Below are 25536 nucleotides of genomic sequence, written 5' to 3'. Positions count from 1 at the left end.
CAAGTGTAAAAGGTGCTATGAGAGTGTATCAGGATACATGGGCAATTGTGATAAAATTTATCACAGGTTAAAAACAGGGGAGATTTCTCAGAGAAGAATAGTCAGATATATGATCAGGTGACTGTCTTGCACAAATTAAATTAATTATGTAATTATATTTTTGATCTTTTAATGTCTGAAGAAGGAGATTTCACAGCAACTTGGGGCCACGTTCAACTTACTGCATCATATCTTGTTCTTATTCAAAGTATAGTTATAGGAATTATGCGGTATTGAAGTTTCTAGGCTGGTTCCAATTGCTTTCTCAATGGGTGCTTTGGCAGTACCTAAATATATTTACATAATTGGCTATGTTAGTCCTGGTGTGATGCTGACATGTCTTGTGACTCTTAGGATCTGAAAGAAGCTTATGGAGATTGTGACAACCCTGAATTAACATTTGCCCTCAGTTATTACCTAACCGTGCACATTAATTATCTCATGGAAGGGTTTGTGGTGATGATGGATGAGAAGGTCTGTATTTTGAGTGGCTGCTTGGGGAAGGTCAAAAGTGCTCTCTGTAATATCTAGCCTTAAAACACATCAGATGTGATTTCCAAGCTGAAAGCGGAACCAACATAAGAGCATTCCATGGTAACTAACCTGCAGCGTCTAGGATCCAGCAGCAACTCCTGTTGCAGGGCTAGAGTCAGATCCCCATCTGAAGTATCTGGCAGTGCTTACGGAAGTAAGCAGGTATTAAGCTAAAACCTGGGAGAAAAACATAATTAAAGGCAATTCCATCAGAACGAGGTTTAAGTTACTTCATCAGATTTGTAGTGCAATGCATATTGGGGTACAGAATTTGAGGTAGGTGAGGGGTTGCTTCTTCTCTAGCCTAGCACAGCAGTTGGAGCTCCAGGAAAGGGGAATTTATGTAGTAGATGAGAGTTCCCATATGTGATCTAGTGGGGCAGGGAGGTGAGTGTTGGTGAAAGAGAGCACCAGGCTAGGAATAGGGTGAGGTGAGTGAGGCTAACTCATTCAAATGTGGAGTTGGATGCAGTCTTGATTTAAAATCTTGATCATCATGGATTTTAATATTACTACCAATTTTTAAAAAATTATTGTTTAAAATAGTATTTATCTTGATTACTGTTTGTGACACTCCTTTAAATGTTGTACCCAGGGGGAGTGCCTCACTAGTTTCACCCTGGCAGCCTTGCATGACTGAGGTAAAAATAAGATGTTTCAATGCTCACTGTAGCCCATATAAAGTCAACACAATTAAAGAGACAGTTCAGATAGCAAAAGTCCAAAATGTTGGGGCCAGAGCCAAAGGGACATCTAAGCATGTGCTCAGAAAACAGAATCACTGCATTTTATTACAGATGTGACCTCACAGGGCATCTGATGCTACCTGAACGCAGAGGCTAAAGCAGAGAACCTGAGGACCCCATGCAGCTTACAGACATGGTTTATTGGTAATTTTGCACTGTTAATTTTGAAAATTGATCTAGTTGCCCTCATTTTGAAATTGAAAGATTTTGTCCCAAGACACTTAAGATATCTGATTTTTCTTGAAAAATTAGAAGGTCTAGTGCACTGGATCTATGTTCTTTTGGGGCAGTCATCAACTAAAGCCAACTAGAGTCTCTTCTCCTTAATATGAGTACATTACTTCCTGGTGTTGCCAGCATTTAGATTCTGGGCCCTAATTAATTGTAGGATTCTTTCAACAATACCTTTTAAAAAATGAGCTTCCATTCATTTAGTAAATATTGACTTTTGTGCCTGCTATGTGTAAGATAATGTGCTGAGGAACAAGATGACAAGATCCCTTCCCTCCTGGAACTTGTTTTAGTTTCATGGGCAATGTTATGGGTTGAACTATAGCCTCTCCAAAAGGTATATTTAAGTCCTAATCCCAGTACCTCAGAATGTGACTTTATTGGGAAAGAGGGTCTTTCAAGAGGTAGTCAAGGTAAAATGAGGTCAGTAGAGTGGGCCCTAATCCAGTAAGACAGGTGTCCTTTCAGAAGGGAGAAATTGGGACATAGAGATAGACAGCGAGGGAAAGCAGTGATGCCCATGAGACCAGAGTGATGTATATACATATAAGCCAAGGAACATCAAAGATTGCTGGGAAATACCAGAAGCTAGAAGCAGCAAGGAAGGATTCTCACCTAGAACTGTCAGAGAGAGCCTGGCCCTGCTGACACCTTGATTTCTGACTTCCAGCCTCCAGAACTGAGACCAAGATTTCTGATGATGTTAGCCACCCAGGTTTTTGGTATTTGGTTATGCAGCCCAAGGACAAGAATATAGACAGTTACTAATTAATGACATAGGCAAGTAGCTTAATAACAATAGTGACCAGAATAATGAGGAGAGTGTACATGTAGGGGTGGGCTGATCTTGTTAGGAGTTTATGGGGCCTCTTCTGCAGAAGGTGTGTTTGAGCTGAGATCTGAAAGACAAGTGGAAATCATTTTCTAATAGTGAGGGAAACAAGTACAGTCAGGGCTGGAACCATTGATGTGTGTGAAGGCTCTAAGGCAAAAAAAAAAAAGGTAAGAGATATTCAAGAAATTGGAAACCCCGCTGGTGGCTGAAGCAGAGAGAGGAAACTGTAGAGCCTCGTGGTGGGCTCTCTGTAGTAGGATGCATTGACTCACCAGCTATGTTACTTTGGGGGAAGTTGTTTTAGTTTCTCCAGGGATATAAAGAGCAGCTACTTCATATGGTTAGTATGAGGATTAAATGAAATAATAAATTAAACTGGCACATGTGCCTTGATAGATGTTACTTGTTAAAATTCCTGCTGTTCTTGTTACCATTATAATTGACAGGACAGGGTATTCAGGACCCCGAGATCCCCTTTGAGCATTGGTCTCTATCCTGAAAGCAATTGGAGCGAGAATATGCTGTTAATCAGGACTTCAACTTCACCAGATTTTATTTTTAAGAGATCTATCTATCTGGCTGCAGTGTGTAGAGAAGGGATGGGAGATGTGGCGATGAGGCCACTGGCAAAAGGTCCAGGGGATAGGGGCGGTGTGGTGGCAGGCTTGTCATGATCACTTTGTGGAATTTGGACAGATAGACACAACCATTGAACAATTTTTTTAATTCTACCAAGAGTTACTTTCTTCTTTGTTTTACAGCTTTCTTATGGAATAAACACACCCTGGGTGATGCATGGTTTTTAATCTCAATTCTGCCATAAACTTAGTAGACGGCCATGAGCAATCACAGACACAAAAAGGTATAAAGGAAAGCTAGATTCTTGAAATCTCCATATGGTGAAATTAAAATCTTTGGTTATTGAACACATTTAAAAATATCTTTAGGAGATTCCCAATACTCACATTCCCTATTTGCTTTTTGATTGCTTTTATGTCTTTGACTTCATTTTAGAAGAGAAATTGAATTGATTTGTTCTTCACACACAAAAAAATTGATTTGTTCTTCATTGCTGTCAGATTTTGTGATCTCAGGCGAAGGCAAAATGCTGGGCTGGCAAATGTTCACAAAAAATATAAGTTTTAAATAAAGCACTAGATGTGCTGAAAACTCATTAGGTAATGAAAGCCATCAAGAAAAATTGAAAATGCTCTAGTTCTCTCCAGATTTATGGCTGATTTTAATAAAAAGCATCACATTTGATGTAATTAGTTTGCCGAATATTGGCAGACTTAAAAAAAAAATGCCTAATGAATTCATTGTTGGTGGAAGATTTACCCGTGATGCCAGAGGTAGAGAATGTTAAAGTCTAGATACATATTAGTTAAATGTTCATTTCCTACTGATAGCTTATGATACTCAGCTTGGAAAGGGGAAAGAAAATCTAGAGAAGAATTTCTTCTTTGTAAACTCAGTAAATTCTAATGTGTTCTGAATTTATTCAGTGATAACAGAGTTCCATTTTATCAGGGTTTCTTTACTTCCCAGGGCCCTTATTCAGTATCTTATTCCTAGTTGAGCAAAATTATATATCAATATCAGCTTATATTTAATAACACTGGTGGGTACATTCGATTAAAACACTGATGTTTATGTATAAAAGATGGGTGTATCGACTTACATGAATTTTCAAAACTTAAAGGAAATCACACAGAACTAAGAATTATTATAAAAGAGATTCTTGTACATAAGGAAATCTTACCTGTCTTCATATTTTTGCACGTATGCATTTATTTGAAAGTAAGCACACGTACAAATCCACTAAAAAATATTGCTGAGGATTAGATATTTTACAATGACTTTCGTTTTTGCAAAAATGAACGTCCTGATTTTGATGAATTTTGCAAAAGTTTAGAGGAAAAAAATGACTTTTTTTTTTTTAACTTTTCAGAGTGAGGCACTTTAATCTGAAACCCTCACAGCAACTCAGTGATGTTTTGCTGAATAGGCATGACATGGTTTCATGAGTGCTATTCTTTCTTTACTTCAACTCCCCAATTACAAAAAGATTTGGTATATCTTCTTTGTTCCTGTATATCCCCAAATGCTGGGAAAATGCCTTTTGGGTACATAGATGGTACTAACTAAATAAATAGTTGGATGACTGAATCAGTACATTTCTTATACTACAAGTGGCATAAAACATGTAAGTGGTATTGTGGATGGAAAGAACTTTTAAACTGCACACCTTTGAGAATGAGGGTGAATGGTGATATGTGCCCATGCCTGCCATGATTTGTCAACCAGATCATGAACTGTCATCTAGCCCAATTTCTCACCACTCCAAGAGACGGTCTCTGTCACTGTGAGCTGTCAGTGCAGAGTGAACCCAAATCCTACTTTCCTCCCTGGATTTTCAAAGTGTGCTCCAAGGACTAGCAGCTTCAACATCACCTGGCAACCAACCTGTCATTCATCCCCGTTCTCAGGCCCAATCCCAGATGTAATGCATCGGACACTCTGAGGGAGGGTTCAGCAATCTGGGTCCTATAAATACTCCAGAGGATTCTGCTGCATGCTCAGGTTCAAGACCCACTGCTCTAGAAATCTTTTGCTATTATTCCAATGATGTCCAACTTCCCTTGTAATTAACAGATCCTAATTTTAGGGTTATGAATACTTCAGATGAATACATTTTGGCCTTTGAGAAATCGCCTTCTTAAAGTAATTTGCAGAGCTCAGGTCTGAGTGACACTTTATAAGTTTACTTGGAATTTCACTCTTAGGAGTTATACTATTGTCTGTTGCCGCATAGCAAGTCACCCCAAAACTTTGCAGGTGTAAATAGGAAACATTCATGCTCCCCCAGCTTTTGAGGCTCATGAATCTCACAGGAACTTACTTGAGTGGTTCTGGTGCAGGGTTTCTTAAGAGGCTGTACCCAGATGCTGTCTAGGAATACAGACCTCCTGTGGCTTGACTGGGGAAGGATCTACTTCCAAACCCACTTACTTGGCTGCTGGAAGACCTCAGGAGATCCACTTCAGGCTCACATGGGTTTCTCCTTGGAGCTGCCTTATCACATGGCAGCTGGCTTCCACCAGAGGGAGAGATCCCAAGAGAGAGTAAGAGGGATCATATGGTCTTTTTATAACCTTATCTGGGAAGGAACATCCCATTGCTTGTATATATTCTATCCCTTAGCTGCCCACAATCAAGTGGAGGGTATAACATGGGACATGAATACCAAGAGGCAGGAATCACTGGAGTTCAACTTAGAGACTTCCCTGTAGGTAAATTTTTTCCCAATTCTTCCAATTCCTTGCACTGCAATTTATAAAATTAGGACTCTTGATTTTTAGTGTCAGAAGTCTCAATACAAACTGGCTTATACAAAAAGAAAAAGTGTGTGCCTTATGGTGCAGTTTGGTGTAGAGGATCCATCAAACTTTGTCACCTGGACCTGGTCATCTTGGTTTTGTCTGCTCTGTTTTCTGCTCCATTTCCTGGTACCTTCTCCTCTCTTATAGGATTAATAAACTCCAAGGCTTATGGGTTTGAAGTCAGTGGTATAGCATGAAAGTCTTTTCTCTCGCCAACCATGGCCTAAATTTCACTGGCTAGGTGGATCACAGGCTCATGCCTGAATCAGTTGAGAGGCTGAGGAATCGTGACTGTATTGGCTGAGACCCAGGAAACACACTGTACCCACAAGAAGGATGAGTCCCACAGGAGACACGGCAGCTATGAGAGGGTACATAAGTGCCCTCGGAGGGACCACATCAGGCAGGCACTGCACCGAAGTACTGTCTATATAATGGTCTCCCTGATTTTGTAGTGAACCAGAATCTCTTGGAAAATGCCCACCCTCTCCCTCATCATCCACTCCCCTCTCCCTACACCAGTGGATCATAGAGTCCTCTTGATCTACTCTTGATCGGCCTCTCCTCTCCTCCCTTCCCCTCCCATCCCATGAATCTCTCACCTGGGATAAAAGCAGTAACATCTGAATTCACTGCCTGCATGCTTACATTTTTGTTTGCCTTCTGTCTGTGCTCCCTGTAGCCACCAGAGTGATTATTTTTTTTTTTTAAAATGCCATCTGATGAGGTTAGCGCACTGCTGAGAATTTGTCAAAGTCCCATTAATTAAAACCCAAGTACCATATGACCTGCCTCTGCCTGCCTCTCTAGCTTGATCACTGTCTACCACCAATCCTCTCCCTCTGAGCTCTCCAAATTCTAATTGCCATGTGTCTGCCTGTCCTGGTCTTTCTCCGTGTTCTTCCTTCTCCCAAGGAAGCTCTTCCCCTACAATGTGCCTCTCTCTCCACCCCTGCTCTCCAATTTCCCCCATTTTTGGGATCCAACTGTAATGTCACCTCTTTAGACAGGTCATCCCTGACTCTTCAACATTAGACACTCTCATGTATCCCACACCTTCTCTTTACTGCCTTTACCAGAATTTAAGTTTTATTCTTGTTCAGCACCTTCCCTCTCTAGGCTAGAAGCTTAATGAAGGCAGCAATCTTGCTATAACCACAGAGCTCCTGTTTGGCAGCTAGTAGGCATTCAATAAATACTTGATGGCTGTGATTCATCCTTCCTTATCTCAGATATGTGTGATGACGTTATCCAGAGGATTAAGTAAATGGCAAGAATTACCATAGAGTTGAAACTCGTGGGTGGTCTGGCTTGGCCTGGTTCATGGGGTTAAGACAAGCACAGGAGAGAATAAAATTCCCTTGAAGACTCAACAGTGATAAAGTCGTATATGTGGTCTTACTTTAATTCTTATGACAACCTCTTGTGAGTTCAGTATATTGTCCTTTTTTTTGTAGATGAGGAAAGTGATGGCTAGAGAGGTAAAGGGACTCCCTGGAACTCACATGGTTCACAAATGGTAGAGTTAGGACACCCACAGAGGTCACCTGGACTCTAAAATTATAATTGGAATTATGGCAAAGACAGTGGCATGCTTTTTTTTTTTTCTCATAACTCTGAGTAGGCCAAGGTCAGAAAGCAAAATAAACATAAAAGTGAAGTTCTGTAGATTTCATGCTGCCACTTGGAGCAGAGCATAAGCTCTGGAAGCACCAAAACGAAGGGAGCATAGACTTTGGGGGAGCTCGATCTTCTTATTATTCATTTCAGGTTTTTCTCTCCACTGAAGTCAAATCGAGGGGTGCTGAATAGTCCTGCAGTGTGAAGGAAATAAAGGCCACCAAGTCTTTCTATTACACGTTTGCTGGGATTTATATGTGTTAAGAAATGCAGGCATCACATTAAACAGGATAAACCATCCCATTTCCTTGTTTCTCCAGCCTCAGTGATACACAAACTGGTCTACTTCCTTTTCTCCCTCTTACCTCAAACACAGTAAGTGTGTATTTGGCACAAGAAGGCTCTCAAAGAGGTAGGGGGATTTAACCTAGGGGGCTGTGGGGGGGGGGGCTGCAGTGGAAAGCAGGGCTCAAGTCAGTGTGGAGACTGGTTTCTTGGTTCTTTCAAGTTCTTTGTGAGGCTGAAGCTGAGGTTGGCTTGTTGGAGTGATTCCTGCTGATGTTACAGTTTGGAATTTTTCTTTTGATCTTATTTAAATGTCTCTGTAAAGTAAATCTGTGCCCCCTCCCCCCACATATGTATGTGAGAGAGAATAATGCGAGGGGGATGATGTAAAACAACTACCACAGGTGCGCCGATAGAGAGAAGCAGGGGAAAAGACAATTCAGCATTTGGGATTGGCGGTGAGTCCTCCATTCCATTGAATCTGGGAAAGGGGACACGATGCAGGTGTACGTAAACTCTGAGCTAATCCCCCACTGCAGGAAGCATGAGCCAGTTTGACAGAAGACCAGTGCCTGGCAGGGTGTAGTTAGATTTACAAAAGACCCAGATGGAACAAGAATCACCAAATTGTCAAACAAAAGGCTAGGAGTTACCAAACAAGCAAACCAACCGTAAAGTGTTTGGGCTCACTTAATCTGGAGAACATAAAAACCCTTGATAGGTAAAAATGATTCTGAAGTGAATTCATCCCATGTCCTCCTATACCTGGGTTTCAAACACCTGAACAGAGGCCAGGTGAATGATGTCCACAGCCACACTTTCATTCCGATGTTTATCAGACATCTGTTTAGGACCAGTCACTGGTTATTTTGGATACTATGGAGGAACAGAGAGATCCGGTTTATGCCCTCACTGAGCTTGCAGTGTAGTCGGAAGAAACACAATGCAGTGCGACAAGTGCAAAACTTGAAGCATAAGTTGCCTGGGAAGCAAACAGTAAGACATCTGAGTAGCTGGGATTCAGGAGAAACTTCCACACAGCTGGGAGATATGAAGGATAACATCTGTGATGATTAGTTTTATGTGTCCACTTGACTAGGCTATTAACACCCAGTTATTTGGTCAAACCCTTACCTAGGTGTTGCTGTGAAGGTATTTTTTATAGATGTGGTTGCAATCTATAATCAATATTAAAGTTGACTTTGAGATTACCTTTGATGATGTGGGCAGGCCTCATAATAATCAGTCAGAGGTCTTATGAGCAAAAACTGAGGTTTCGCAGAAAAGGAGAAATTCAAGACTGAAGCATCAACTCTTGCCTGAGTTTCTAGCCTGCGAGAACCACCCCAGGAATTTCAGATGGACTTACCAGCCCCCATGACAGTGTGAGCTGATTCCTTAATTATTTTATTTATTTTTTTTTTTACACACACATGCCCTATTGGTTCCGTTTTTCTAGAGAACCCTACTAATACAGTGCCTTAGTCATGTAAAGCTGGGGGAAGGTGTGTGAGGGAAGATGAAAGTACCCAGAAAGGCCCGGAATGAAATGATTCTAGCCAGATCAGGAAGCAAATTATATGTAACGTAGAGAGTCTGAAAAGGTTTTAAGTGAGAGGATCAGATTCACATTTCAGAAAGGACATCCGATTATATCAAGAGCAGAAGTCGAGAAAAACATGTTTCTGTTCCGGCAGGAAGGAATTCCTAATAAGGAAGACATTTTTTTTTTTTTTTTTTTTATTAGGAGAAAAGAGGTTCTGCATCTATGCCGGAATTTAAAAAATCACTTGGCATTTTTGCAAAGCATCGATGGCCACAATTCTGCAAAAAGGTTTATAACGTTGGCTTTACCCTCAAGAGTGCTTGTGCTCCGCCTGACCTCCTTGGGGTCTGTGGCTTCCCCTCGGTTCTCACATCCGCAGCTTTCACTAGGAAGCTCTCCCTGTAGCTGGCGAAATGCTCCGACCTGGCCCCGCAGCCCTTCTGGAAGAGAAAGTCTGTACCTCGGCGGCGGCGGGGTGGGGGGTGCAGGTCAGCGGGGGACTCCCGCACCTGACGCTCCGAGGGGAGCTGCGCTGCGTCTCGGGCGGGGCGAGGGCACCAGGCTCTTCCAGCCGCAGCCTGGACTGCGCGCGCCCCCTTCGCCTCCTCTGCGGGTTCGGGCCCCGCACCCCCGCACCCCCGCACCCCCGCAGCCCTGCAGCCCAGGCGGTCAGCTGCCCCCGCGCGGCCGTCTGCGAGCCCGGGCGGGGTCTGGCAGCCGCCGGGCCGGGGGCCTGATGCGGGGGTGTGCTGGGGCGCCCGGTTCAGTCTGACGTCCCGGGTCTCCCAGTCCGCATCCGCAGCCCGCGTAGCCCCCGTCCCCGTCCCCTTGACCTGAGAGCCTCCCGATTTGCCTTCCATTCCCTCTGCATCCCCAGGTGCCTTCTCCACCCCCAGCTCCCGGTGCGTTCCCCATCCTTTCTGGTTTGGAACCTTCTGTGGATCAGAGCGCGCTGCCCAGGTCAAGCACCCTTGGGGGCGGGTGGGGGGGTGCTCAAGACTCGACCACACTTCCCCAGGCGTAGGCTGGAAGAAGCCAGCAGCCCCGTGCACCGACCCTCCGCCAGGGTCCCAGGACGCCAATGGGGGCAGTTCTTTCTCCAACCCTGGATGGGGCGGTGGGCAAGGCGAGCGGAGGAGGAGGATGTCCACGCGCGGGGGTCCCGGGACCCGCGCCCCGGAGCTTAGTCCCGCCCCGCGCCCCGCGAGGGGATAGGCTGGAGTCTCTGCGCGCCAGGTAGTGAGCCCGGGCACGTGGGGAGGGGCTGGGAGCAGCGGAGGCGGCAGGTGAGCCCCGGGCAGCGCCCCCCCCCACCCCGGGCGGGGAGGCAGGGGCGACGGCGGCGCGGGCTGGGTAGGAGGGGGTGTGGGGAGGCGAGCCCGGGCGGGGAGACGGAAGGGGGGTGGAGGCGAGGGGGAGGGAGTTCCGAAAGGAGGGAAAGGAGCGGCGGGCGAGGGACGCGAGCGGCGAGCCCGGCAGGGAGAGCGGCGGAGGGCGGCCGAGCTGCGCGCGGGGCCCGCGCCACACCCCCGCGCCCGGGGCCCGAGGGCTTTGGCGGGGGAGACACAAAGACATGCGAAGAGCGGCCGAGCGAGGCTCGCGCACAAAGACGCCGCCGGGGCGCACGGCCGCTCGGGCTGCACCGACCGCCCCCGCGCCGCGCCGCGCCGCCGACTGGCCAGCGCCGAAGCCGGGGCGGAGCGCACGGCGGCGGCTGCCGGCCGGCGCGGGACCCGGGTCGCCCGCGCGCTCGGGGTGACCCGGGCCCGGCCGCAGGCGCGTGCGGGGGCGGCGGCGCCCGCGCCCAACTTGGCCCGGGCCTCGCCCTCTGCCCAGCCCGCCGGTGTCCCCTCCTTCCCGCGATTTCGTGGCTTCTCACGCTGCCCCCACCCCCTCCCGCGTCCAGCCCCGCGCTCCCCACCTTGTAAAACAAAGCCGGGGAAAATGCCTGCCCGTGCAGCTCGGAGCGCGCAGCCCGACTCTGAATAAGTGAGTACAATGGCGTGTTTGTAAAAGCTTCAAGTCCGTCTTTTTCAAAAAAAAAAAAAAAAAAAAAAAAAAAAAACCAACATTGTGAATGCTGCATGCCTCATGCTTCCCAGCGCCTCGCGGGAGAGACCCGGCTATAGAGCAGGAGGTGAGACCCCCGGGGACCGCCCCCCCCCCCCCCCGGCCGCCCTGCGCTTTCCCGCCCCGGCCTGGACTGGGAGGGCTGCGAATGCCCCGCCGCCGCCGGCAGACGCCCTCCACCTTCGTTTCCCGTCCTAGGTGTTGGGTCATATCTCGGCTTGGAGGCAACCGGTGCCCGGCTCCTCTGCTGGCTGCTTCTCCCCCCTCTCCCGCTGATGCCTGGGGCTTTTGCATCTGCCTCGGGGGGTGGGTTTGGGACACCTTGGGGGAGTTTCCGAAGGCGGAGGAGGGTCAGCCCTTGGGAGCAGCCGACAGGCAGGACGCAGGGTGACCCTGATAGCACTTGTTGCCCATTGCGTGGTGGGACAGGCAGTGGTGCTGAAAAAAAAAAAAAAAAAAAAAAAAGCTCGTTTCTCCTCCTATTGAGTCGTGGGCTGCGGGCCCCGGAGCGGAGAAGGCATACCTGCGTGAGGATGGGAGCCTGGGATCCAGAGGAGACTGCGATGTGCTGGAAGCAGAGGGGGAGCTAGTGATGGTTGATGACAGTGTGTGCAAGGGACGACTCTTTGATTCCTTGTTCTAAGGAGCATCTCAGCCCGATCATACATCAGACGACCTGGAGCTGGAAACACACAGGTTACCCATGTTAGACTGAGAGGAAGAGCTGGTTTTTTGGTGTTGTTTTTTGGTTTTTTTTTTTTTTAATTTTGGTATCTGACCAGTTGCTGTCCATTCTGTCTGCCAAATGTGCATTTATATATATTTCTGCTAATTAAAAAAATAAGGCAATAGCTTAAAAGAATTAAACTTCATCAGCAAATGCATTGGCTTAATACACACGATCTTTTTTGAAACGTATCTGTTCCATTCCCCCACAAGCATATCATTGTAAGTGTTAGTGTGGCATTGGGATTTAGGATTGGGATTTGGGTGCCTGTTCGAGTTAAACAGTCTTGGTGTTTTCCACTTCTATCGACTAGAAACACTGGTGTGAGAAACTAGTAGTATGAGACCCAGAAAATTGGAAAGGATGAGGCTTGGAAAGCTTCCTTCAGAGAGATAATGTGGATATCCTGTTATTTTTATTCCAAAGATGGCTTAATTTTAGATTATGACCTTTATTTTTCACTCAAGACACTCCAGGTAGTTTGGCGGTGGGGTGGCGTGCTAGCCGGAAGATGACAGCAATATCAGATGTTATCAGCATGTCTATTAAAAAAGTTTTTTTCTGATAACTAAACACATACCCAGTGCTAATCTTGAGCAAAGTTGCCTGTATAACTATTATGTGACGAAAGTGTCTACTAGTTTGTGGCTTAATCGTGAGCAGGTGACTGTGTCAGGAGGGAAACTTGTACATGCCTGTATACGGCAGGTTGAACCACTGGAAATTGCTGAAATGAGCAATTCAGTATGTATGTGGAATCTCCACTCAGAGCCATGGGTACAGTTGCTTCATTGGAGCTCTGACTTCTTCTCTTTAAAGTCAGAGCCATCTGGGGCTCTGCTGGTTTGAGGAGCCCTCTGTTATGTGCCACCACTGAACAACACTACTTATGTCTAGTGCCTCAAGTAGCTTTGTTTGCAAAGCTTCTTTGGGATGGGGAGCTGAAGATTTATTTTATGAACTCAAACTGTGGTTGTCCTACGTCAACTCAGAGGTAGTCAGGGGGGGTTACGGTATCTGGCCCTGTGAAAACTCTTTCTCCAGTCTCTTCTTATCCTCAAGTAATTTCAGGTTCACTGTAGGGTACTCGGGTGCAATTCCATAGGGAGTTCTCACATACTAACCTAAAAGTGTCTTTTAGATTCGGTTATTATTTTATATCAAACCTGTATGATGTCTACCGGAGGAATTTTACTTCTGTCTATAACAATAGTGGACTCTACTGATTGTTCTGGTTGAGTTGGTGTTTTTTTTTTTTTTTAAGTCCCTCTGTTTTTGTTTTTGTTGTTGTTGTTGTTGCTGCTGTTTTCTGCTACTCTTTTAACCTTTTTGGTTCAATGTTGTCTTTCCAATCAAACATTGTGCAGTAAATAGCTTATTTTCCCCTTAGCAAGTTTGAAGTCTAGCATCTTTGTATTTTCTCAAAAGAAATCCATTAATGATGTTTTTGAACAGCTAAGATAAATAATAAATGGATTTACAGTCACCTCAGAGTATATGGGAATTTGTAAGAAAACACATAAATCCACTCTAATGGAGCAATTAGCTTTGTGCACAGCATGGAGGGTCTAAGGTGTGAAATAAGGTTTTACTTTTTTTTCTGGATAATGTTCCCTGTTGAAATGGAAGGAACTTGTCATGTCTTGGCTGTACCTAGGATGGCGCCAGAAAAGGTAGCACTACTTTTGTTTTTTTCAAGATGTCAGAGATCGAATAGCAAGATACAGAGAACGTTTAATCATGAACCACTTCAGAGGGTAGGTGAAAAGAAATGATTGGGCAATCGAGTGGTTTACTTACCATCATGTTTTACCAGAAAGTGACTAATGTTTTACTTTGAGCAACAATGTTTGGATCACAAATTCTCCTGTAATACCATCCCTTTATGACAATGAATTTTTCCGTAAAAAAATAAAGAATATTCCCTATGTTGGCTGCTGCTGGTGTAGAGGGTTAAGTTCTTGAGGACAGGAATAATCCGTGAACCTTCTTCATGAAAATGCATGAGATAGTTTAATGCGATCAACTCTTAGCAGTCTTTGTTGACTAGCCTAGTGAACGGATGTAAATTTTACAATCAATTAGGAAGACCTCAGGCATTTATTATTTATTTATTTATTTATTTATTTATTTATTTATTTATTTATTTATGTTTCTTGGTCCACCTCCTTTTTCTTCCTCCCACCTGGAACCCCAGTAGCAGCAGAGAGCTGAGACCCAGCCCCTTTGCCTTGAACCTATATATGAGGTCCTGGGTGCGACCCAGTGGGGGCATTCTGGTTGGTTCCAGAGCTTCCACCAGGAGAGCAGTGGAGTTCACTCAGCCTCTGCTCAGCCCCTCAGGAAGCCCGGCCTCGACCCCCTGGCCGCTCCTCCAACCTAACCTTCATTCTCTGTCGTTGTCAGTGGCGGCACCCGACTTGCTGGATCCTAAATCTGCCGCTCAGAACTCCAAACCGAGGCTCTCGTTTTCCACGAAACCCACAGTGCTCGCGTCGCGGGTGGAGAGTGACACGGCCATTAATGTTATGAAATGGAAGACGGTCTCCACGATTTTCCTGGTGGTTGTCCTCTATCTGATCATCGGGGCCACCGTGTTCAAAGCGTTGGAGCAGCCTCATGAGATTTCGCAGAGGACCACCATTGTGATCCAGAAGCAGACATTCATTTCCCAACACTCCTGTGTCAATTCGACTGAGCTGGACGAACTCATCCAGGTAATGATGGCACAGAGGATTGTTACCCGGCTTCCTCCTCGGGAAAGGAAATCACGGCGAGCGGAGGCTCCCTGTGGCACATGGGCCTACCTGTGGGGCCCTTGTCTGCTTGCTCCTTAGCATTGACTTGTTCCAGCCTGTTTCAGATTGTTCCCTCTTTTCTTTCTGCGCTTTTCTTCTCTTACTTCTCTCCCTTTTTTTTCTCCTTCTCCTTTGTTCCTCCTTCCTTCTGTTCCTTCATACCGTCTTCTGCTCCTTCTGTCCCGGTGTCTCCCTGATTTGTCCTTCTCTGCCCTCTCTCAGACCGTGGACATGGGGCTGCCTTGCCGGAGGCCCTTGGGGTTAGGTTATCATTGCCGACTGAGAAACATTGCTGCAGCAAGTGAGGGGAAGAGCTAAAGCAGAAGAGTGGCTTTAATCTTGCCAGGGGGCATCACTAGATCGAAGAGATAAGTTTGTGGGGTGACACTCTTGAGATGCGTCCCTCTCTTGGACACTAAGTTGAAGCTCACGCCTTTAACCTAATCAGTGTAGAACTCTTGAACTGCCTTTTCGGGGTCTAGAGAAATGATTGATTAATCCTTGCTTCTCGAAACCCCAACTCAAAGCAATTTACTGTGACACAGAAAAACAGAGTTTTTGAGTGTGAGACAATAATTTCGTTTTCATGTACTCTACAAGGGCTGACCCGTGTTCTTAGGGAAAATATTTTGCTTTGAAAGTGAATCACAGAATGATTTCAAAGTTTCAGGTAGGCTCCTTGGAGATGGCTGTATTTTTGTTGTAGATTTCTCTTACATGAAACAGTTCAGTGATCAAACCAAGAATCTGGTCAGAAGACAGCCCTAGAATGTTCTTTCAAGGAGAGATCTATCTGGCTGGTTGTGGAAAACCCTTCTAATTGTACAGATATTCATTTTCCTATAGAGCCTACTTTGCTTAACTGGTGTAAGTCAGATTGGACTGAAAAGTACCTGAGGCATCCAAACACGTTCTTCCTCATATTATATTTGGTTTTACATCCTTTGAATGAGTTGGAATAGTAGATCAAAGGAGGAAATTCTTACTGGTTTTAATCCCATTTCCTACCCGGAGACCTTTTCTCTCTAATTTCCCTTTTGGCATGGATGCCCTGAGTGCTACGTCTGCCCTCCACACGGCTCTCTGTTTGTAGACCACACGTACAAGTTCTTATTCAAGCTTTACTGAAAGCTATCAAAGATTGTATTCTCTCAATCTCGGTTAGCTCCTACTGTAGTCAGACACTTCTGCATCTCAACTGTTTGACTTAGATTTTGAAAAGACTCTTCAGATACTTTTATACTGAATTCTCCACTATTTTTAGATGATGGCAATATTTTCAGTATTGACAGTGAACCTGCCACCCCATTGCCTGTTCCTACAGAAGATCACTTTCACTTTGCTCTCGTTTCTGTGCCACAGAATTCTAAGAGGTACTAAAAAATCTTAAAGAATTCCCATTTCCCTAGGGCTTTAAAAGACAAGCTCTAAGTTGTCCTGGAAGTAGCATCAGGTAGTGGTAAAAGCCTAAACATTGGAATCAGAGAGAATGTGTTTTAAACTCCAGTTGAGCACTTTTCTAGAGGTGTTCTACTTTCTAGAATAAGTAACTTTGCTCTCAAAGCTTTCAGTGATCTATCTGGAATGCGGAAAGAAGATCTGTCAGATGGGGTTGCCCTGAAGAGTAAAGAGATAATCCCCATAAAGCATTTAGGATGTCACAAAGTGTTAGGTTTGTTTGCTGTTGTCCCTCACTCCCTTTGCCCCACCCCCACTCCATCCCTTTATTGGGTTAAAGTATCTGATTCTGGCAGTTGCATTCTTAGCATCTGAAGTGGTGTCTTGGGTTTGGGGCAGGGGAAAAAAAAAATGCCTGGAATTTCAGGACAATGCTGGAGGAAGCCCTGTGTCAATTTGAAAAATGGTCCCACTGTTCAATACTACCTAGATTGATTCATAAGTGTGAAAATAACTTGAAGGTCATGGCAGGTGGAGACAATCTGGAGGTGGAAACTGATCATTTTTGCTCTATTGTTTTTGGAGTGGGTACAGACAGAGCTCAACAATGACCTAACCTTTTTCTTTCCGCCCCACACAGGAATCTGTTTTAGCTTTATTAATATTCACTCTGCTGATGAGAATCTTTGCTTTTTAAAGATCTCAAGTATTTTTGTGCTTATTCAGAAGTCTGATGTTTACTGTCATGTCACTCATCTTTATAACTGCATGGCTTTAATAAATTATTTAATTCTCTTTGAATAAAGTTTCTTCTGATAAAAGAAATGTTTATAGTGGCATGGCTTCAAGGCTCAAGATCAGTATTTAAATAGGGAGGAAGGCAAATGATCCAGTAATCTTCGGTCAGAATTACATTACATTCATATGATTCTTGTCAATTTCCACATGTTTTTTTCCCACATTTGTTTTACCATTTAATCATCCCTTAAAACCTCCTCGGGAGTAGGTATGTTAGTGATATCACAGCATAAGGATTAGAGAGCTAACACACAGCAGTCCCAGGGACTGACGCCAAGATAGCATTATGAGGATGCGAGTTTAGGTCTTCAGAACCTTGATCTGCTGTTATTCCCGGGAGTCTCTGCTCTTTCAGGGTTCAGCATTTTTCAGTGCTGAGAGAGGGAACCAGGTGAAGAAGTTAGAAGTTCAGTCCTGGTGTTGGTGGAGAAGACTTCTGGATTCCTTTTTTGAAGAGTGGGGAAGGAGGAAGAAATGGGTAGCCAGACTGTAAGGCCAGGGTCAGGTACAGTTAATCTAATTTGGCCCCGGGGCCCCAGGTTATTAATTACACCTCTGGATGAGTTATGGTAACCTCATAACAAGCTGTGCTTGCATCACAGGGTGGAGGAAGCGAGGGAGGAGAGAGAAGAAAACAGAGCTTTAAGGCTCCTGAGAGCAACTGCTTCTTCTGCTACATAGTCCCACCTTGTACTTCCCCTCTGAGCGCTGTCTTGACATCAGCCCTCCAAGGCAACATTGAGGATTGAGGAGGGGGCAGAGATATCAAGACAAAGGAATCTAAAGGGCCAACGTATTTTGAACACTTTGATTCTCAACATCCTTTACATTTAAGTTAGTGTAATGTCAGTGCAAGAAAACATAGGGGAACACTTTGAAGTTTTAAGAGTCATGAATACCATTAACAATAGCCAAAATTTAATGAGCACTGACTACGTGCAAGGCACTATTCTAACCTTTTGTGTGTATTGTCTCATTTAATTCACACACAACCATATGAGGTAGGTGTCTTATTAGCTGCATTTAACTTAGGTGCAAATTAAGGCAGAAGGAGCTTAATTTTCTAAGAGTATAAAGAGCTTGAGTGCACTGCTATTTAAACCTTAAGTGGACAGACTCCAAAACTTGTGCTCTCAGCTCCTGTATTTACTGCTTCTAAAAAAAACTAATAAATGTTAATTTTGCTGTAAAGCTTCATGTTATTCCATGTGTTAGACTGGAATGAATATCAAATTACAATCCTCTGTACATAGTGATGTATATTATGTAACATATCTCTTCCTCCATATAAGAATGAAGAGAGTATATGACCTGAGATTTTCATTTTTGTTTTTTTGAAAAAGAGAGAGTGCTCATAGGCAAGGGGAGGGGAGGGACAGGATGGGCAGAGATCGGAAGAGAGAATCCCAAGCAGGCTCCACATTCAGTGCAGAGCCCACTGCTGGGCTTGATCTCATGACCGTGAAATGATGATCCGAGCTGAAATCAAGAGTCAGACGCTTAACCAACTGAGCCACCCAGGCACCCGTATAACCTGATTTTGAATATTCTTTTTAGAGAACATTTCCTGGTTTTCTCCTGTTTGAATGTGGTAAAACCAGGAGAGACATGGTTATGTTAGATACACCTGATCTTCAATCTAGTTATTTCCATATTTGCTGAATCAGTTCTGGGATTTAAAAATAGGGCAAAATCTATGATCTCTATGCTGATAATAATTAGTTTCTCACTTGATCCACACAACCTCTGTGAGGTGTAAGTAGGGAAGGTATTCTCTGCAGTTTTGGGTGAAGAAATGGCCACATTTGTGTGAAGTCATATGGTCTCAGGACTAGATCTTTTGGAGTCCTTCTCCTGAGGTGATTATGTTCTCTTTGCGCTATTCCTTTTTCTTAGTTTGGTTTTTACTCCTTCATTCAGGGGCATTTGTTGAGCACTTCCCATGTGTTGGAGAGTATCAGTGCAAGTAAAATGATTGGAAAAAACATCTTAAGCACTCCTTCCTTCAAAGTCAAGGGCAGAGACCACTATAAACACAACTACAATAGAAGTTTTTTAGAGATTGGAGCTAGACTACTGAGGAAGAGATGAACCACTTAATAAGAGATTGGAAGACACACAGAAGAGGTAAAATGGAAACCGGAAGTTAAGCGTGGAATCAGAAAATTTTAGGGGGAGGCAAAGGGGATCAGCAGATGTTCTAGGCTGAAGGAGCATGAGGAGCTCCAGTGACCGAATTATCTAGATTGAGGAACAGGGGCATCAGCAACTGTTACAAGGTAGAGCAGGGCCTACGGTGCCATACCAGGGAGGTGGGCTTTATCCTGAGCCCATTCTCTACCTGGGGTGGCCGTGACTTTGGGGCACTTGGTTGTGTCCCAGGGGGTACCTGGAGCTGCATGCCTTCCTAGAAAGCCAGTGAACTTTTAAAACAAAACCAAAAACATTGTTTTGTATTAATTATATGAACATTCATTCACTCAAAAGCATTTAGTGAATTCCTGCTGTGTGCATTGTCTCAGGCACAGAAATACCATGGAGAATAAGAGATGAAACTTCTTGCCCTTACAGAGATTCCATGCTGCTGAGGGAAGATAGTACGTTAGATAGTGGTAAGTCTCAGAAGAAAAAACAAAGCAGTGAAAAAGGATAGGAAATGTTGAGTGGTATTGGTGATTAATTTTACATAAGGTCACTGGGGAAGCCTCACCAATAAGGTGACTTTTAAGTAAAGGGAGTGAAGAAAGTAGTCAAGTGGTAGTCTGGGGAGTAACACTCAGGGAGAGGGATCAGCGGTGGAAAGGCCCTCCCTGGAGTGAGAGTGCCCTTGGCAGGTATAGGAACAGCAAGGATGCTAGGAGGGAGTATAGAAGATGACATCAGGCAGGTAACGAGGGCCAAGTCCTGTAGGGCCTTGTAAGTTATAATATGGGGTTGTCTTTCTGGTGCAGATGAATGTCCTGCTCTGACTTGTTTCCCCAGGATCACTCTGGCTACTGAGTTGAAAATAGACCGCAGATGGCCATGGACAGAAACAGAGGAAAGTTATCTGGCCACTGTGATAATTCTGGTGATGAGGGCGGCTTGAACCAAGGTGGTGGCAGTGGGTGCTGTGGGATCTGATCAGATTCTGAGTATATTTTAGGAGAGCCAATGGGACTTACCAATGCCCAAGACTTGCAGTGCCAGGGTGAGGAGTCAAAGAAAACACCAAAAGTTTTGTTCTAAGGAACTAAAAGAATACAGTTCCCACTTTCCTGACATGAGGAAGAATATAGGAGGAGCTGCATAGGGGATGATGTCAGGCACTTAGTGTTGGAGATTGCATTGATAAGTGTCATCTAGACAGGGTTCGATTATTTAAAAAGATTTACAGGACCCAAAATAATAGGACTTACAGATCTCTGTTGCGGGAAAATGATAAAAAATAACAATGGCACCCAATAAAGATGCATACCACAGGCCAAGGTTGCATCACAGCAGAGACCTCCCTCTGCCAGGCCATGCCAGGACATACTTCTTTCCTAGATCAAGAGCCACCAATGTGTGCATGGAATACCTTGGAACCAGGGAGCCCAAGATGACATCTTGGCTGAGATCTTTGCTACCCTGTTGGTCACAAAGGCATTTTCTTGCCAGGTAGCCAGCCTCAGTGGCAGAGCTTTCTGAGAGTCTCACCAAGACCAGGTGCAAATCATTCATCATGCTGTTATCAATAAGTAATGTGACAAGCTGGTCCAATCTCCCAGACACTCTTCAAGCCATGGCTATAAAACAACACTCTTGGTCAACATGTCTCACATTTTTACCAGGGGACAGGTCTCTGCAAAGTAGCTTGGGCAAATTCCCGCCAGCACAGTGATGTTAAATTTGAGATGCCAATAACTTGTTGTTCAGAAAACTTCTAAAAGGGCTTTCTTTTTTTTTATCAGTGCCTTTATTTATCTTGTCCCTTGGGTTAATCTCTGGAAAAAGCCCTGCAGATAGTGCAGATAAACTTCTTGGGTGTGTAATAACATAGTAGGTTGGATTATTTTAGCAGATTACTTAGGAGCTATTTAAAGGACTGGGCTCTAATGTTGATGATTATTCAGGAATGCTATCTTGAGAATTACAAGACGGATTTATGTACCAAAGGAGCTACAGAACTCTTAAGAAAACTTCATCAATTTCCAGTTTCCCAAGGACTCTCCCAATACTACTGTCTTAGTGAACAAACTTATGTTTGCCTCCCCTTCCTGTCCATATGTTCATGCTATTTTGACTTGCAGAAAGAAAGGATTAAAGCAAATACCTTGTCATGTGTAAGCACATTAAATAACAATTGAAATATTTTTATACACTGTTTCCTAATTATACTTGGGTTTTTATGATAAAACATTTAAGTAGCTTGTCAGGAAATGGTTTTATCTCCAAAAGCTATATGAAGATTAACTAGTTAATATTGGTGGAAGAAAGAAAGAAAGCTATGTGAATATTGTATGTTAATAAAATATTACTCAAGCTGAGGTGATTAAAAAGGATTATTACTTAAAAACAATGGCTAGAATATTATTTGATGGTTGGAATGGTTATTTGAGGATGAGAGAAAGTATTCTACATATACTTTGGAAGACATTGAGGAGTATTTTTTTTGACTGAGGATTTATTTAGTCTAAGCTAAAAACAGACCTCAAATGTAAAGCTCAGTCCAGTATTATCAGAGTGAAATTTGACCAGTATAGATCTGCTAATAGCAATTATAATGATGGCTCTAAAAATCTTAGACCATGTTTATATTCAGTCATAGATTTGTATACTGTCTTACACTTTAAGGCATATTATATTGTTTAATTCCCACATCTTAGATGATATATATTTTTAGTTTACATTTGTAAAATGTTCAGCGAAAGACAACATGGCATCCTGATCAGATTCTTCTGTTGATTCCATCTCCAATGCCTTTCTCATAGAAGGGAATGTGTGCAACACAATGTCTAGTGATAATAGCTAACCGATAAATTTTTAGTCTAAGTCTGCATCTTTCTAGAAGTATAGCCATATATCCTCTCTCTCATTTGGTCAGGAAGCAGGTTATGCCTCATCATCTCCCTTTTACAGGTAAGTAAACTGAGGCACAGACTGTGTAACCCAAGTGCCCTTAGCCTTTTTAGCCTGAGATGCTCAGAGTGGCGCGGCAAGCATTAGAAGGACAGAGCTGCTGTTCAGGTGACTTTAGGGCTTCCCTGTTTCCCCTGTACCAAAAGACTTCTCTAGAAACTACACTATTTTGTGTTTTCTCACCTTGGGCTCCTCTTTTATTCCAACCAAGCAAATCAGATTTCCAAAATGTGCGCCTAGGACACACTCTCTGCCTTTTGAGTTGCGGGTGCATCGTTCTGCTCTTTGTTCCTACCAGCAAAGATCAGCAGTGGGAGACACAGCAGGTCTGTAGTTGTGAATGCAAAGTATCTAGTTGTGGAAAACTAGAGCACAATAATGAGGCCACAAATGAGCAACTAAAATACTATGCTTAAACTTGTATGGCAGGGCTCTGGTCATGCTGAGGCATGAATAGGTGATGTAAGTCAGGGAAGGCCATTTTAAGCTGGAAGATTCTTACTAGAAGGAAGAAATGGATTGCGATGGAAAGGGGAGGAGCATGAAAGAGGAGGGAAATAGTTGCAGGGACAAAACAAGTTAACATTCTACGTGTAGAATTACAAGACTTTTTACCCCTTTCTTGCTCTTTGACTTTCACAAAGTAACACAAGTGCCCTGTACAAAATCCAGGTAATACAAGAAGGTACAAAGAAAAAAGCAAATATTTGAAATCCCCCTGTCTAGAGTTGGCCAAGACCTCTCTTGTGTGTGTGCGTACATAAACACACCCACACACAAGCACGCACATACACATACGTATTTCCACACAGAATTTTACATGCATGGGATCACGTATGCATGCCATCCTACCAGCTCCATTTTTGTTCACTGCTGTGTAAGGGATGCTTCGTGAATATTTCAAATCTTGACTTCATTTATTGTTTAAATATCCTCATAGGTTAAGTGATATCCTTATCAATAAGAGAACAGATGATTTTTAAAATCTCTTTCATCTCTTTCTCTGCCTTTTATTTTTATGAACATTTGAATATCTTGGCTGGTTCAAGAACAATAAAGAGTAGTTCATCTAGCTCAGTATTTCTGCTCTTCACTGTGTTACCCAGGGACATTTGAAAACAGTGCCAGAGTTCCTCTTATAAACCAGCTTTAAAAGCGATGACTGTACCCTGAGCATCATGATGTTATGAAAAATCTGGCATGGATCTAATATTCATAAACTTATTTATCTGAACTGTTTGAATTCGACCACATTTCGGCATGTATCTTCTCTTGATATGTGTCGTACATTCTACTCAATAAAGTTTTTCTTTTCATTTGCACTTTTATAAAATTACATCCTTTATAAAGTTTAGGCCATTTGCCTGGTGAATTTTGTGAACTAAGTCATGTAATTCCCTTCTAAAGATAGCAACGTTATCTTTCTTATTTTTATCCCCTACCACATCTAGAATTCATTCGCAGTCAGCTCCTTAGGCTTTGATAATCTGTGATGATGTGCATCTTGGGTCTCTGCCTTCCTAATAGTCTTGCTTTGTAATCTCTTCCTTAGCACTTAGAGCGGCCCCTTGATTATTTTATCTTTTTTTGAACTGCTTTCTGCTCAGTTAAAACTTTGATAAGTGTCGATTTGAGCTGTGGGCAGTATTCCAGAAGAGGAGGGATCATACTTTAGCACAAGATGACTTTCTGTTTTAATTTCTTCTTTTTCCTTTTCTTTCCCCCTGTTTTATTTCTATTACATCTCTGGTAATGTCTGCTGTTTACTATGTTGGCATTGTTGAATAATGTCCTCAGGCAGGGTCCCAGTGACTCCAGAGGCTCCTTTTAGGTTATTGAAAACACTGTTTGAAAAAGAGAGCGTGGTTTATTTTTGCCCAAATCCATTAGTTTTCACTTAACGAGGATGAATCTCAACCCTCATTTGTATGCCTTTTTACCCAGGCTTGGAGGTTTTAAAAATTTAATTGAACATTGGATATTTCACAATCTTCAGGAACATGGTATTCCCACACCTTTATATTTTCCTTTTTAGTGTTAAATTAAAAATTGTACAACAGATACCTAGGTTTACTTTGATCCCTTTAAATATATATTTATTTAATCTACATTTTTAAAAACTTAAAACCTTATTTTTAGATCTGTAACCAAACATTTTTTTGAGGATTTTACTTAGAGAGAGAGTGAGAGAAAGAGCTTGCACATGTGAGCAGGGAGCCCAACATGGGGCCCGATCCTGTGACCCTAAGATCATGACCTTAGCCGAAAGCAAAAGTCAGACATTTAACCAGTTGAGCCACCCAGGCGCCCCTGTAACCAAGCATTTTTATATAAGGGATCAATTTTAATCTAATCAGTCTTTAATAGATTAATCTCTTTATGACTACTTACATTTTGTCAGTTGATTTTCTTATATTCTTATGTACCCCCTTACAATAGCTATTTGAATTTAAATTTAAAAATGAACAAATAAAAATAAATAAATAAATAAATAAAAATGAACAAATAAAATAAAATTCATATACTCTAAATAAATAGCTATGTGATTAGTGAAACATACTTTCTCTTTGCAGAATGGTTATATTTTTCCCCTATGATCAGTTAGCTTGTATGTATTCAGAAATATCCTTAATTGCTTTCACTGTGTATTGCCCTTAGTTTTTCTCAGGAAACTCCAGTTTATTTAGAATTTATTGATATATGTATGTGGGAGAGCTCTAATTAGCTTGCCCTCAGTCTATAATAATGTTGAGAGAAAATGCCAATATTTGTGGACTGTTAAGTTAAAAAGTATATATTCCTTTTAGGGGCATCTAAGAATTTCCCAGACGCTTGTGAAGTATAATGTGTTCTCTGGTGATGAAGCAGTGAAGGGAGCTTCAAGAAATAAGCAAAGCAATGAAAGGACTGTGGAAGAGGAAAAGAATCTCAGTAGACACCATCACATGGCTTACATTGATGCACATTTCAGGGAAAAGAGCCTTTAGTTCTTGAATTTTCTATTTTTAGGGTCCCCGCATAGTTTCTTGACTATTGTAAAGTTCCTTTTCTACAGTTATGCATCTGTTCTTATTTTGCTAAAACTCACTTAGAGAATATGGGGATTCATCAGAAACTCATAATTGCTAAAACAGGATATGTTCCTTTTGGGCAAATGAAAAAGTCTCCTTTCCTGTCATTATTATTCATATACTATATACGTTGGCTAAAAAACATTTGATCTCAGTGACAGATACAATGGAATGAATTCCTCTTTTCTTGGATATGATGTGCTTTCAGCACCAGGGTGATATTAATGGTACCATGGAAGTGGATTCTGAAATTTATGGGTGAAAAGACACTGCTTTGTGTTCAGTTAGATATTTTGGTTTTAACCCTGAGATCAGAGTACCTCACATCTCCTCCAGAGTGGAAGGGGAGTTCTCA

General features: G+C 43.1%; 1 protein-coding gene across 9 annotated transcripts in view; it reads left to right on the top strand.

Annotated features, from left to right (window-relative positions):
* The window catches only part of KCNK2 (potassium two pore domain channel subfamily K member 2), a 198003-nt gene that overhangs the window by 58105 nt on the left and 114362 nt on the right, over window positions 1-25536 (top strand). For 3 of the 9 annotated variants that reach the window (XM_072733272.1, XM_072733271.1, XM_026001119.2), the window contains one exon: window positions 14423-14733. In XM_072733272.1, the coding sequence (XP_072589373.1) occupies window positions 14423-14733 (311 nt within the window). The other 6 variants (XM_072733276.1, XM_072733277.1, XM_072733275.1 and 3 more) reach the window with 6 other exon arrangements.

Source organism: Vulpes vulpes, chromosome 13 (assembly GCF_048418805.1).
Source record: "Vulpes vulpes isolate BD-2025 chromosome 13, VulVul3, whole genome shotgun sequence".
Taxonomy (NCBI): Eukaryota; Metazoa; Chordata; class Mammalia; order Carnivora; family Canidae; genus Vulpes; species Vulpes vulpes.
Note: the sequence above shows the minus strand (reverse complement) of the source record. Positions and strands in the feature narration are given on the sequence as shown.